We start from the raw sequence: 12,500 nt of genomic DNA on the forward strand, positions 1-12,500 counted from the left end.
CTCAGTCAACACATAGTCCTGTTTGGTTTCTACTGAACCTCAGTCAACACATAGTCCTGTTTGGTTTCTACTGAACCTCAGTCAACACATAGTCCTGTTTGGTTTCTACTGAACAGACCTCAGTCAACACATAGTCCTGTTTGGTTTCTACTGAACCTCAGTCAACACATAGTCCTGTTTGGTTTCTACTGAACCTCAGTCAACACATAGTCCTGTTTGGTTTCTACTGAACCTCAGTCAACACATAGTCCTGTTTGGTTTCTACTGAACCTCAGTCAACACATAGTCCTGTTTGGTTTCTACTGAACCTCAGTCAACACATAGTCCTGTTTGGGTTCTACTGAACCTCAGTCAACACATAGTCCTGTTTGGTTTCTACTGAACCTCAGTCAACACATAGTCCTGTTTGGGTTCTACTGAACAGACCTCAGTCAACACATAGTCCTGTTTGGTTTCTACTGAACCTCAGTCAACACATAGTCCTGTTTGGTTTCTACTGAACCTCAGTCAACACATAGTCCTGTTTGGTTTCTACATAGTCCTGTTTGGTTTCTACTGAACCTCAGTCAACACATAGTCCTGTTTGGGTTCTACTGAACAGACCTCAGTCAACACATAGTCCTGTTTGGTTTCTACTGAACCTCAGTCAACACATAGTCCTGTTTGGTTTCTACTGAACCTCAGTCAACACATAGTCCTGTTTGGTTTCTACTGAACCTCAGTCAACACATAGTCCTGTTTGGTTTCTACTGAACCTCAGTCAACACATAGTCCTGTTTGGTTTCTACTGAACCTCAGTCAACACATAGTCCTGTTTGGTTTCTACTGAACCTCAGTCAACACATAGTCCTGTTTGGGTTCTACTGAACCTCAGTCAACACATAGTCCTGTTTGGTTTCTACTGAACCTCAGTCAACACATAGTCCTGTTTGGGTTCTACTGAACAGACCTCAGTCAACACATAGTCCTGTTTGGTTTCTACTGAACCTCAGTCAACACATAGTCCTGTTTGGTTTCTACTGAACCTCAGTCAACACATAGTCCTGTTTGGTTTCTACTGAACAGACCTCAGTCAACACATAGTCCTGTTTGGTTTCTACTGAACAGACCTCAGTCAACACATAGTCCTGTTTGGTTTCTACTGAACAGACCTCAGTCAACACATAGTCCTGTTTGGTTTCTACTGAACAGACCTCAGTCAACACATAGTCCTGTTTGGTTTCTACTGAACAGACCTCAGTCAACACATAGTCCTGTTTGGTTTCTACTGAACCTCAGTCAACACATAGTCCTGTTTGGTTTCTACTGAACCTCAGTCAACACATAGTCCTGTTTGGTTTCTACTGAACCTCAGTCAACACATAGTCCTGTTTGGTTTCTACTGAACCTCAGTCAACACATAGTCCTGTTTGGTTTCTACTGAACCTCAGTCAACACATAGTCCTGTTTGGTTTCTACTGAACCTCAGTCAACACATAGTCCTGTTTGGGTTCTACTGAACCTCAGTCAACACATAGTCCTGTTTGGTTTCTACTGAACCTCAGTCAACACATAGTCCTGTTTGGTTTCTACTGAACAGACCTCAGTCAACACATAGTCCTGTTTGGTTTCTACTGAACCTCAGTCAACACATAGTCCTGTTTGGGTTCTACTGAACAGACCTCAGTCAACACATAGTCCTGTTTGGCTGTGTTTAAAAATCGTTTTAACCCATTTCTAGCCTGATGAACAGAGCCCCAGCCAGGCAGGACTCACCAGTCGGAGCAGTTGGAACAGAAGTCCACAGCGTTGTCTGAGGGACAGTCCTGACAATGCCACCGCACGCCCTGGATAGGCTCCACACCACACACGTCACACTGCAGAGAGAGACACAGGAGTGCATGGTTAACATGCCATTATAAACCAGGAAGAATGGGTCCTGGATGCTGATTGGCTGAAACAACATTTCAGCCTTGTGTATATCAGACAATATACCACAGGTGTGACGTAAGAATACTAGTTTCCTGTTCAATTTCTGTTGGTAACCAGTTTATAACAGCAATAAGGCACCTGGGTGGGTGTGGTATATGACCAATATACCACGGCTAAGGGCTGTTCATAGGTACGACGCAACGCTGAGCATTCAGAGCTCGAACCACCCAATTTATAACGGCCATTATAATCTGGGTAGGTCTGAGCCCTGAATGCTGATTGGCTGACAGCCGTGGTATGTCAGACCGTATACCGCGGGTATTACAAAACATTATTTTTTAAAAACATTTGTTAATATTACATTGGTAACCAGTTTATAATAGCAATGAGGCACCTCTGGGGTTCGTGGTATGTGGTCAATATAACACGGTTAAGGGCCGAATCCAAGCGCTCTGCAAACTCAGGACTTACTGTTATAGAGGGACAGTCAGCTACCTACCACAACCCCTTATTGTTATAGAGGGACAGTCAGCTACCTACCACCCCCTTACTGTTATAGAGGGACAGTCAGCTACCTACCACACCCCCTTATTGTTATATAGGGACAGTCAGCTACCTACCACACCCCCTTACTGTTATAGAGGGACAGTCAGCTACCTACCACCCCCTTACTGTTATAGAGGGACAGTCAGCTACCTACCACCCCCTTATTGTTATAGAGGGACAGTCAGCTACCTACCACACCCCTTACTGTTATAGAGGGACAGTCAGCTACCTACCACCCCTTTACTGTTATATAGGGACAGTCAGCTACCTACCACAACCCCTTATTGTTATAGAGGGACAGTCAGCTACCTACCACAACCCCTTATTGTTATAGAGGGACAGTCAGCTACCTACCACAACCCCTTATTGTTATAGAGGGACAGTCAGCTACCTACCACCCCCTTACTGTTATAGAGGGACAGTCAGCTACCTACCACACCCCCTTATTGTTATATAGGGACAGTCAGCTACCTACCACACCCCCTTACTGTTATAGAGGGACAGTCAGCTACCTACCACCCCCTTACTGTTATAGAGGGACAGTCAGCTACCTACCACACCCCCTTATTGTTATAGAGGGACAGTCAGCTACCTACCACACCCCCTTATTGTTATAGAGGGACAGTCAGCTACCTACCACACCCCCTTACTGTTATAGAGGGACAGTCAGCTACCTACCACCCCCTTACTGTTATAGAGGGACAGTCAGCTACCTACCACCCCCTTATTGTTATAGAGGGACAGTCAGCTACCTACCACACCCCCTTACTGTTATAGAGGGACAGTCAGCTACCTACCACCCCCTTACTGTTATAGAGGGACAGTCAGCTACCTACCACCCCCTTATTGTTATAGAGGGACAGTCAGCTACCTACCACCCCCTTACTGTTATAGAGGGACAGTCAGCTACCTACCACCCCTTATTGTTATAGAGGGACAGTCAGCTACCTACCACCCCCTTACTGTTATAGAGGGACAGTCAGCTACCTACCACCCCCTTACTGTTATAGAGGGACAGTCAGCTACCTACCACACCCCCTTATTGTTATAGAGGGACAGTCAGCTACCTACCACACCCCCTTATTGTTATACAGGGACAGTCAGCTACCTACCACCCCCTTACTGTTATAGAGGGACAGTCAGCTACCTACCACCCCCTTATTGTTATAGAGGGACAGTCAGCTACCTACCACCCCCTTACTGTTATAGAGGGACAGTCAGCTACCTACCACCCCCTTATTGTTATAGAGGGACAGTCAGCTACCTACCACCCCCTTACTGTTATAGAGGGACAGTCAGCTACCTACCACACCCCCTTATTGTTATATAGGGACAGTCAGCTACCTACCACCCCCTTACTGTTATAGAGGGACAGTCAGCTACCTACCACACCCCTTATTGTTATATAGGGACAGTCAGCTACCTACCACCCCCTTACTGTTATAGAGGGACAGTCACCTACCTACCACCCCCCTTATTGTTATAGAGGGACAGTCACCTACCTACCACCCCCTTATTGTTATAGAGGGACAGTCAGCTACCTACCACCCCCTTACTGTTATAGAGGGACAGTCAGCTACCTACCACACCCCCTTATTGTTATAGAGGGACAGTCAGCTACCTACCACCCCCTTATTGTTATATAGGGACAGTCACCTACCTACCACCCCCTTACTGTTATAGAGGGACAGTCACCTACCTACCACACCCCCTTATTGTTATAGAGGGACAGTCAGCTACCTACCACACCCCCTTATTGTTATATAGGGACAGTCACCTACCTACCACCCCCTTACTGTTATAGAGGGACAGTCAGCTACCTACCACACCCCCTTATTGTTATAGAGGGACAGTCACCTACCTACCACCCCCTTACTGTTATAGAGGGACAGTCACCTACCTACCACACCCCCTTATTGTTATAGAGGGACAGTCACCTACCTACCACACCCCCTTACTGTTATAGAGGGACAGTCAGCTACCTACCACACCCCCTTATTGTTATATAGGGACAGTCAGCTACCCACCACCCCCTTACTGTTATAGAGGGACAGTCACCTACCTACCCCACCCCCTTATTGTTATAGAGGGACAGTCACCTACCTACCACCCCCTTATTGTTATAGAGGGACAGTCAGCTACCTACCACACCCCCTTATTGTTATATAGGGACAGTCACCTACCTACCACCCCCTTACTGTTATAGAGGGACAGTCAGCTACCTACCACCCCCTTATTGTTATAGAGGGACAGTCAGCTACCTACCACCCCCTTATTGTTATAGAGGGACAGTCAGCTACCTACCCCACCCCCTTATTGTTATAGAGGGACAGTCAGCTACCTACCACCCCCTTATTGTTATAGAGGGACAGTCACCTACCTACCACACCCCTTACTGTTATAGAGGGACAGTCAGCTACCTACCACACCCCCTTATTGTTATAGAGGGACAGTCACCTACCTACCCCACCCCCTTATTGTTATATAGGGACAGTCAGCTACCTACCACACCCCCTTATTGTTATATAGGGACAGTCACCTACCTACCCCACCCCCTTATTGTTATAGAGGGACAGTCAGCTACCTACCACACCCCCTTACTGTTATATAGGGACAGTCAGCTACCTACCACACCCCCTTACTGTTATATAGGGACAGTCAGCTACCTACCACACCCCCTTACTGTTATAGAGGGACAGTCAGCTACCTACCACACCCCTTATTGTTATAGAGGGACAGTCAGCTACCTACCACCCCCTTATTGTTATAGAGGGACAGTCAGCTACCTACCACCCCCTTACTGTTATAGAGGGACAGTCAGCTACCTACCACACCCCCTTATTGTTATAGAGGGACAGTCAGCTACCTACCACACCCCCTTATTGTTATATAGGGACAGTCAGCTACCTACCACACCCCCTTACTGTTATAGAGGGACAGTCAGCTACCTACCACACCCCCTTATTGTTATAGAGGGACAGTCAGCTACCTACCACACCCCCTTATTGTTATAGAGGGACAGTCAGCTACCTACCACCCCCTTACTGTTATAGAGGGACAGTCAGCTACCTACCACCCCTTATTGTTATATAGGGACAGTCAGCTACCTACCACACCCCCTTACTGTTATAGAGGGACAGTCACCTACCTACCCCACCCCCTTATTGTTATAGAGGGACAGTCAGCTACCTACCACACCCCCTTATTGTTATATAGGGACAGTCAGCTACCTACCACCCCCTTATTGTTATAGAGGGACAGTCAGCTACCTACCACACCCCCTTATTGTTATAGAGGGACAGTCAGCTACCTACCACACCCCCTTACTGTTATAGAGGGACAGTCACCTACCTACCCCACCCCCTTATTGTTATAGAGGGACAGTCAGCTACCTACCACACCCCCTTATTGTTATAGAGGGACAGTCAGCTACCTACCACACCCCCTTACTGTTATAGAGGGACAGTCACCTACCTACCACACCCCCTTATTGTTATAGAGGGACAGTCAGCTACCTACCACACCCCCTTATTGTTATAGAGGGACAGTCAGCTACCTACCACCCCCTTATTGTTATAGAGGGACAGTCAGCTACCTACCACCCCCTTACTGTTATAGAGGGACAGTCAGCTACCTACCACCCCCTTATTGTTATATAGGGACAGTCAGCTACCTACCACCCCCTTATTGTTATAGAGGGACAGTCAGCTACCTACCACACCCCCTTATTGTTATAGAGGGACAGTCACCTACCTACCACACCCCCTTACTGTTATAGAGGGACAGTCAGCTACCTACCACCCCCTTACTGTTATATAGGGACAGTCAGCTACCTACCACCCCCTTATTGTTATAGAGGGACAGTCAGCTACCTACCACCCCCTTACTGTTATATAGGGACAGTCAGCTACCTACCACCCCCCTTATTGTTATAGAGGGACAGTCAGCTACCTACCACACCCCCTTACTGTTATAGAGGGACAGTCAGCTACCTACCACCCCCTTACTGTTATAGAGGGACAGTCAGCTACCTACCACACCCCTTACTGTTATAGAGGGACAGTCAGCTACCTACCACACCCCCTTACTGTTATAGAGGGACAGTCAGCTACCTACCACACCCCCTTATTGTTATAGAGGGACAGTCAGCTACCTACCACACCCCCTTACTGTTATAGAGGGACAGTCAGCTACCTACCACACCCCCTTATTGTTATATAGGGACAGTCACCTACCTACCACACCCCCTTATTGTTATAGAGGGACAGTCAGCTACCTACCACACCCCCTTATTGTTATAGAGGGACAGTCAGCTACCTACCACGCCCCCTTACTGTTATAGAGGGACAGTCAGCTACCTACCACACCCCCTTATTGTTATATAGGGACAGTCAGCTACCTACCACACCCCCTTATTGTTATAGAGGGACAGTCAGCTACCTACCACCCCCTTATTGTTATAGAGGGACAGTCAGCTACCTACCACACCCCCTTACTGTTATAGAGGGACAGTCAGCTACCTACCACACCCCCTTATTGTTATAGAGGGACAGTCAGCTACCTACCACACCCCCTTATTGTTATAGAGGGACAGTCACCTACCTACCACACCCCTTACTGTTATAGAGGGACAGTCAGCTACCTACCACACCCCCTTATTGTTATAGAGGGACAGTCAGCTACCTACCACCCCCTTATTGTTATAGAGGGACAGTCAGCTACCTACCACACCCCCTTATTGTTATAGAGGGACAGTCAGCTACCTACCACACCCCCTTATTGTTATAGAGGGACAGTCAGCTACCTACCACACCCCCTTATTGTTATATAGGGACAGTCACCTACCTACCACACCCCTTACTGTTATAGAGGGACAGTCAGCTACCTACCACACCCCTTATTGTTATAGAGGGACAGTCACCTACCTACCACACCCCTTACTGTTATAGAGGGACAGTCAGCTACCTACCACACCCCCTTATTGTTATAGAGGGACAGTCAGCTACCTACCACCCCCTTATTGTTATAGAGGGACAGTCAGCTACCTACCACACCCCCTTATTGTTATAGAGGGACAGTCAGCTACCTACCACCCCCTTATTGTTATAGAGGGACAGTCAGCTACCTACCACACCCCTTATTGTTATAGAGGGACAGTCAGCTACCTACCACACCCCCTTACTGTTATAGAGGGACAGTCAGCTACCTACCACCCTTTACTGTTATAGAGGGACAGTCAGCTACCTACCACACCCCCTTACTGTTATATAGGGACAGTCAGCTACCTACCACACCCCCTTATTGTTATATAGGGACAGTCACCTACCTACCACACCCCCTTACTGTTATATAGGGACAGTCAGCTACCTACCACACCCCCTTACTGTTATATAGGGACAGTCAGCTACCTACCACACCTCCTTATTGTTATAGAGGGACAGTCAGCTACCTACCACCCCTTATTGTTATATAGGGACAGTCAGCTACCTACCCCACCCCCTTATTGTTATAGAGGGACAGTCACCTACCTACCCCACCCCTTATTGTTATAGAGGGACAGTCAGCTACCTACCACACCCCCTTACTGTTATAGAGGGACAGTCAGCTACCTACCACACCCCCTTATTGTTATATAGGGACAGTCAGCTACCTACCACACCCCCTTATTGTTATATAGGGACAGTCACCTACCTACCACACCCCCTTATTGTTATAGAGGGACAGTCAGCTACCTACCACACCCCCTTATTGTTATAGAGGGACAGTCAGCTACCTACCACACCCCCTTACTGTTATAGAGGGACAGTCAGCTACCTACCACACCCCCTTATTGTTATATAGGGACAGTCAGCTACCTACCACCCCCTTACTGTTATAGAGGGACAGTCAGCTACCTACCACACCCCCTTATTGTTATATAGGGACAGTCAGCTACCCACCACCCCCTTACTGTTATATAGGGACAGTCAGCTACCTACCACACCCCCTTATTGTTATATAGGGACAGTCACCTACCTACCACACCCCCTTATTGTTATAGAGGGACAGTCAGCTACCTACCACCCCCTTACTGTTATATAGGGACAGTCACCTACCTACCCCACCCCCTTATTGTTATAGAGGGACAGTCAGCTACCTACCACCCCCTTACTGTTATAGAGGGACAGTCACCTACCTACCACCCCCTTATTGTTATAGAGGGACAGTCACCTACCTACCACACCCCCTTACTGTTATAGAGGGACAGTCAGCTACCTACCACACCCCCTTATTGTTATAGAGGGACAGTCAGCTACCTACCACACCCCCTTACTGTTATAGAGGGACAGTCAGCTACCTACCACACCCCCTTACTGTTATATAGGGACAGTCAGCTACCTACCACCCCTTACTGTTATAGAGGGACAGTCAGCTACCTACCACACCCCCTTACTGTTATAGAGGGACAGTCAGCTACCTGGCATTGTGCATGGTGATGTGAGGCTTGGCATTGTGCATGGTGATGTGAGGCTTGGCATTGTGATGTGAGGCTTGGCATTGTGCATGGTGATGTAAGGCTTGGCATTGTGCATGGTGATGTGGGGCTTGGCATTGTGCATGGTGATGTAAGGCTTGGCATTGTGCATGGTGATGTAAGGCTTGGCATTGTGCATGGTGATGTAAGGCTTGGCATTGTGCATGGTGATGTGAGGCTTGGCATTGTGCATGGTGATGTAAGGCTTGGCATTGTGCATGGTGATGTGAGGCTTGGCATTGTGCATGGTGATCTAAGGCTTGGCATTGTGCATGGTGATGTAAGGCTTGGCATTGTGCATGGTGATGTAAGGCTTGGCATTGTGCATGGTGATGTGAGGCTTGGCATTGTGCATGGTGATGTAAGGCTTGGCATTGTGCATGGTGATGTGAGGCTTGGCATTGTGCATGGTGATGTGAGGCTTGGCATTGTGCATGGTGATGTAAGGCTTGGCATTGTGCATGGTGATGTAAGGCTTGGCATTGTGCATGGTGATGTAAGGCTTGGCATTGTGCATGGTGATGTGAGGCTTGGCATTGTGCATGGTGATGTGAGGCTTGGCATTGTGCATGGTGATGTAAGGCTTGGCATTGTGCATGGTGATGTGAGGCTTGGCATTGTGCATGGTGATGTAAGGCTTGGCATTGTGCATGGTGATGTGAGGCTTGGCATTGTGCATGGTGATGTAAGGCTTGGCATTGTGCATGGTGATGTAAGGCTTGGCATTGTGCATGGTGATGTGAGGCTTGGCATTGTGCATGGTGATGTGAGGCTTGGCATTGTGCATGGTGATGTAAGGCTTGGCATTGTGCATGGTGATGTGAGGCTTGGCATTGTGCATGGTGATGTAAGGCTTGGCATTGTGCATGGTGATGTAAGGCTTGGCATTGTGCATGGTGATGTAAGGCTTGGCATTGTGCATGGTGATGTAAGGCTTGGCATTGTGCATGGTGATGTGGGGCTTGGCATTGTGCATGGTGATGTGAGGCTTGGCATTGTGCATGGTGATGTAAGGCTTGGCATTGTGCATGGTGATGTAAGGCTTGGCATTGTGATGTGAGGCTTGGCATTGTGCATGGTGATGTAAGGCTTGGCATTGTGCATGGTGATGTAAGGCTTGGCATTGTGCATGGTGATGTAAGGCTTGGCATTGTGATGTGAGGCTTGGCATTGTGCATGGTGATGTAAGGCTTGGCATTGTGCATGGTGATGTGAGACTTGGCATTGTGCATGGTGATGTAAGGCTTGGCATTGTGCATGGTGATGTAAGGCTTGGCATTGTGCATGGTGATGTAAGGCTTGGCATTGTGCATGGTGATCTAAGGCTTGGCATTGTGCATGGTGATGTAAGGCTTGGCATTGTGCATGGTGATGTAAGGCTTGGCATTGTGCATGGTGATGTAAGGCTTGGCATTGTGCATGGTGATGTGAGACTTGGCATTGTGCATGGTGATGTAAGGCTTGGCATTGTGCATGGTGATGTAAGGCTTGGCATTGTGCATGGTGATGTGAGACTTGGCATTGTGCATGGTGATGTAAGGCTTGGCATTGTGCATGGTGATGTAAGGCTTGGCATTGTGCATGGTGATGTAAGGCTTGGCATTGTGCATGGTGATGTAAGGCTTGGCATTGTGCATGGTGATGTGAGACTTGGCATTGTGCATGGTGATGTAAGGCTTGGCATTGTGCATGGTGATGTAAGGCTTGGCATTGTGCATGGTGATGTAAGGCTTGGCATTGTGCATGGTGATGTAAGGCTTGGCATTGTGCATGGTGATGTAAGGCTTGGCATTGTGCATGGTGATGTGAGACTTGGCATTGTGCATGGTGATGTAAGGCTTGGCATTGTGCATGGTGATGTAAGGCTTGGCATTGTGCATGGTGATGTGAGGCTTGGCATTGTGCATGGTGATGTAAGGCTTGGCATTGTGCATGGTGATGTAAGGCTTGGCATTGTGCATGGTGATGTAAGGCTTGGCATTGTGCATGGTGATGTAAGGCTTGGCATTGTGCATGGTGATGTAAGGCTTGGCATTGTGCATGGTGATGTGAGGCTTGGCATTGTGCATGGTGATGTAAGGCTTGGCATTGTGCATGGTGATCTAAGGCTTGGCATTGTGCATGGTGATGTAAGGCTTGGCATTGTGCATGGTGATGTAAGGCTTGGCATTGTGCATGGTGATGTGAGGCTTGGCATTGTGCATGGTGATGTAAGGCTTGGCATTGTGCATGGTGATCTAAGGCTTGGCATTGTGCATGGTGATGTGGGGCTTGGCATTGTGCATGGTGATGTAAGGCTTGGCATTGTGATGTGAGGCTTGGCATTGTGCATGGTGATGTGAGACTTGGCATTGTGCATGGTGATGTAAGGCTTGGCATTGTGCATGGTGATGTAAGGCTTGGCATTGTGCATGGTGATGTAAGGCTTGGCATTGTGCATGGTGATCTAAGGCTTGGCATTGTGCATGGTGATGTAAGGCTTGGCATTGTGCATGGTGATGTGAGGCTTGGCATTGTGCATGGTGATGTAAGGCTTGGCATTGTGCATGGTGATGTAAGGCTTGGCATTGTGCATGGTGATGTGAGGCTTGGCATTGTGCATGGTGATGTAAGGCTTGGCATTGTGCATGGTGATGTAAGGCTTGGCATTGTGCATGGTGATCTAAGGCTTGGCATTGTGCATGGTGATGTAAGGCTTGGCATTGTGCATGGTGATGTGAGGCTTGGCATTGTGCATGGTGATGTAAGGCTTGGCATTGTGCATGGTGATGTAAGGCTTGGCATTGTGCATGGTGATGTGAGACTTGGCATTGTGCATGGTGATGTAAGGCTTGGCATTGTGCATGGTGATGTGGGGCTTGGCATTGTGCATGGTGATGTGAGGCTTGGCATTGTGCATGGTGATGTGGGGCTTGGCATTGTGCATGGTGATGTGAGGCTTGGCATTGTGCATGGTGATGTGAGGCTTGGCATTGTGCATGGTGATGTAAGGCTTGGCATTGTGCATGGTGATGTGAGACTTGGCATTGTGCATGGTGATGTAAGGCTTGGCACTGTGCATGGTGATGTAAGGCTTGGCACTGTGCATGGTGATGTAAGGCTTGGCACTGTGCATGGTGATGTAAGGCTTGGCATTGTGCATGGTGATGTAAGGCTTGGCATTGTGCATGGTGATGTAAGGCTTGGCATTGTGCATGGTGATGTAAGGCTTGGCATTGTGCATGGTGATGTAAGGCTTGGCATGGTGATGTGAGGCTTGGCATTGTGCATGGTGATGTGGGGCTTGGCATTGTGCATGGTGATGTGAGACTTGGCATTGTGCATGGTGATGTGGGGCTTGGCATTGTGCATGGTGATGTGAGGCTTGGCATTGTGCATGGTGATGTAAGGCTTGGCATTGTGCATGGTGATGTGAGACTTGGCATTGTGCATGGTGATGTGGGGCTTGGCATTGTGCATGGTGATGTAAGGCTTGGCATTGTGCATGGTGATGTAAGGCTTGGCATTGTGCATGGTGATGTAAGGCTTG

At 48.2% G+C, this 12,500-nt stretch overlaps 1 protein-coding gene and 1 long non-coding RNA gene across 2 annotated transcripts in view; both read right to left on the reverse strand.

Annotated features, from left to right (window-relative positions):
• Positions 1 to 12,500, reverse strand: part of zzz3 (zinc finger, ZZ-type containing 3) — a 73,133-nt gene that overhangs the window by 4,071 nt on the left and 56,562 nt on the right. The window contains exon 11 of the mRNA XM_052475826.1: positions 1,756 to 1,856. Within this exon, the coding sequence (XP_052331786.1) occupies positions 1,756 to 1,856 (101 nt within the window). The remainder of the gene's footprint in view (positions 1 to 1,755; positions 1,857 to 12,500) is intronic.
• Positions 2,784 to 8,747, reverse strand: LOC127910845 (uncharacterized). The gene is made up of 3 exons (XR_008076327.1): positions 8,594 to 8,747; positions 4,079 to 4,156; positions 2,784 to 3,008 (listed from the first exon to the last, which is right to left on the reverse strand). It is a non-coding gene; the product is annotated as an uncharacterized LOC127910845 (long non-coding RNA).

This window comes from Oncorhynchus keta, chromosome 23 (genome assembly GCF_023373465.1).
Source record: "Oncorhynchus keta strain PuntledgeMale-10-30-2019 chromosome 23, Oket_V2, whole genome shotgun sequence".
NCBI lineage: Eukaryota > Metazoa > Chordata > Actinopteri > Salmoniformes > Salmonidae > Oncorhynchus > Oncorhynchus keta.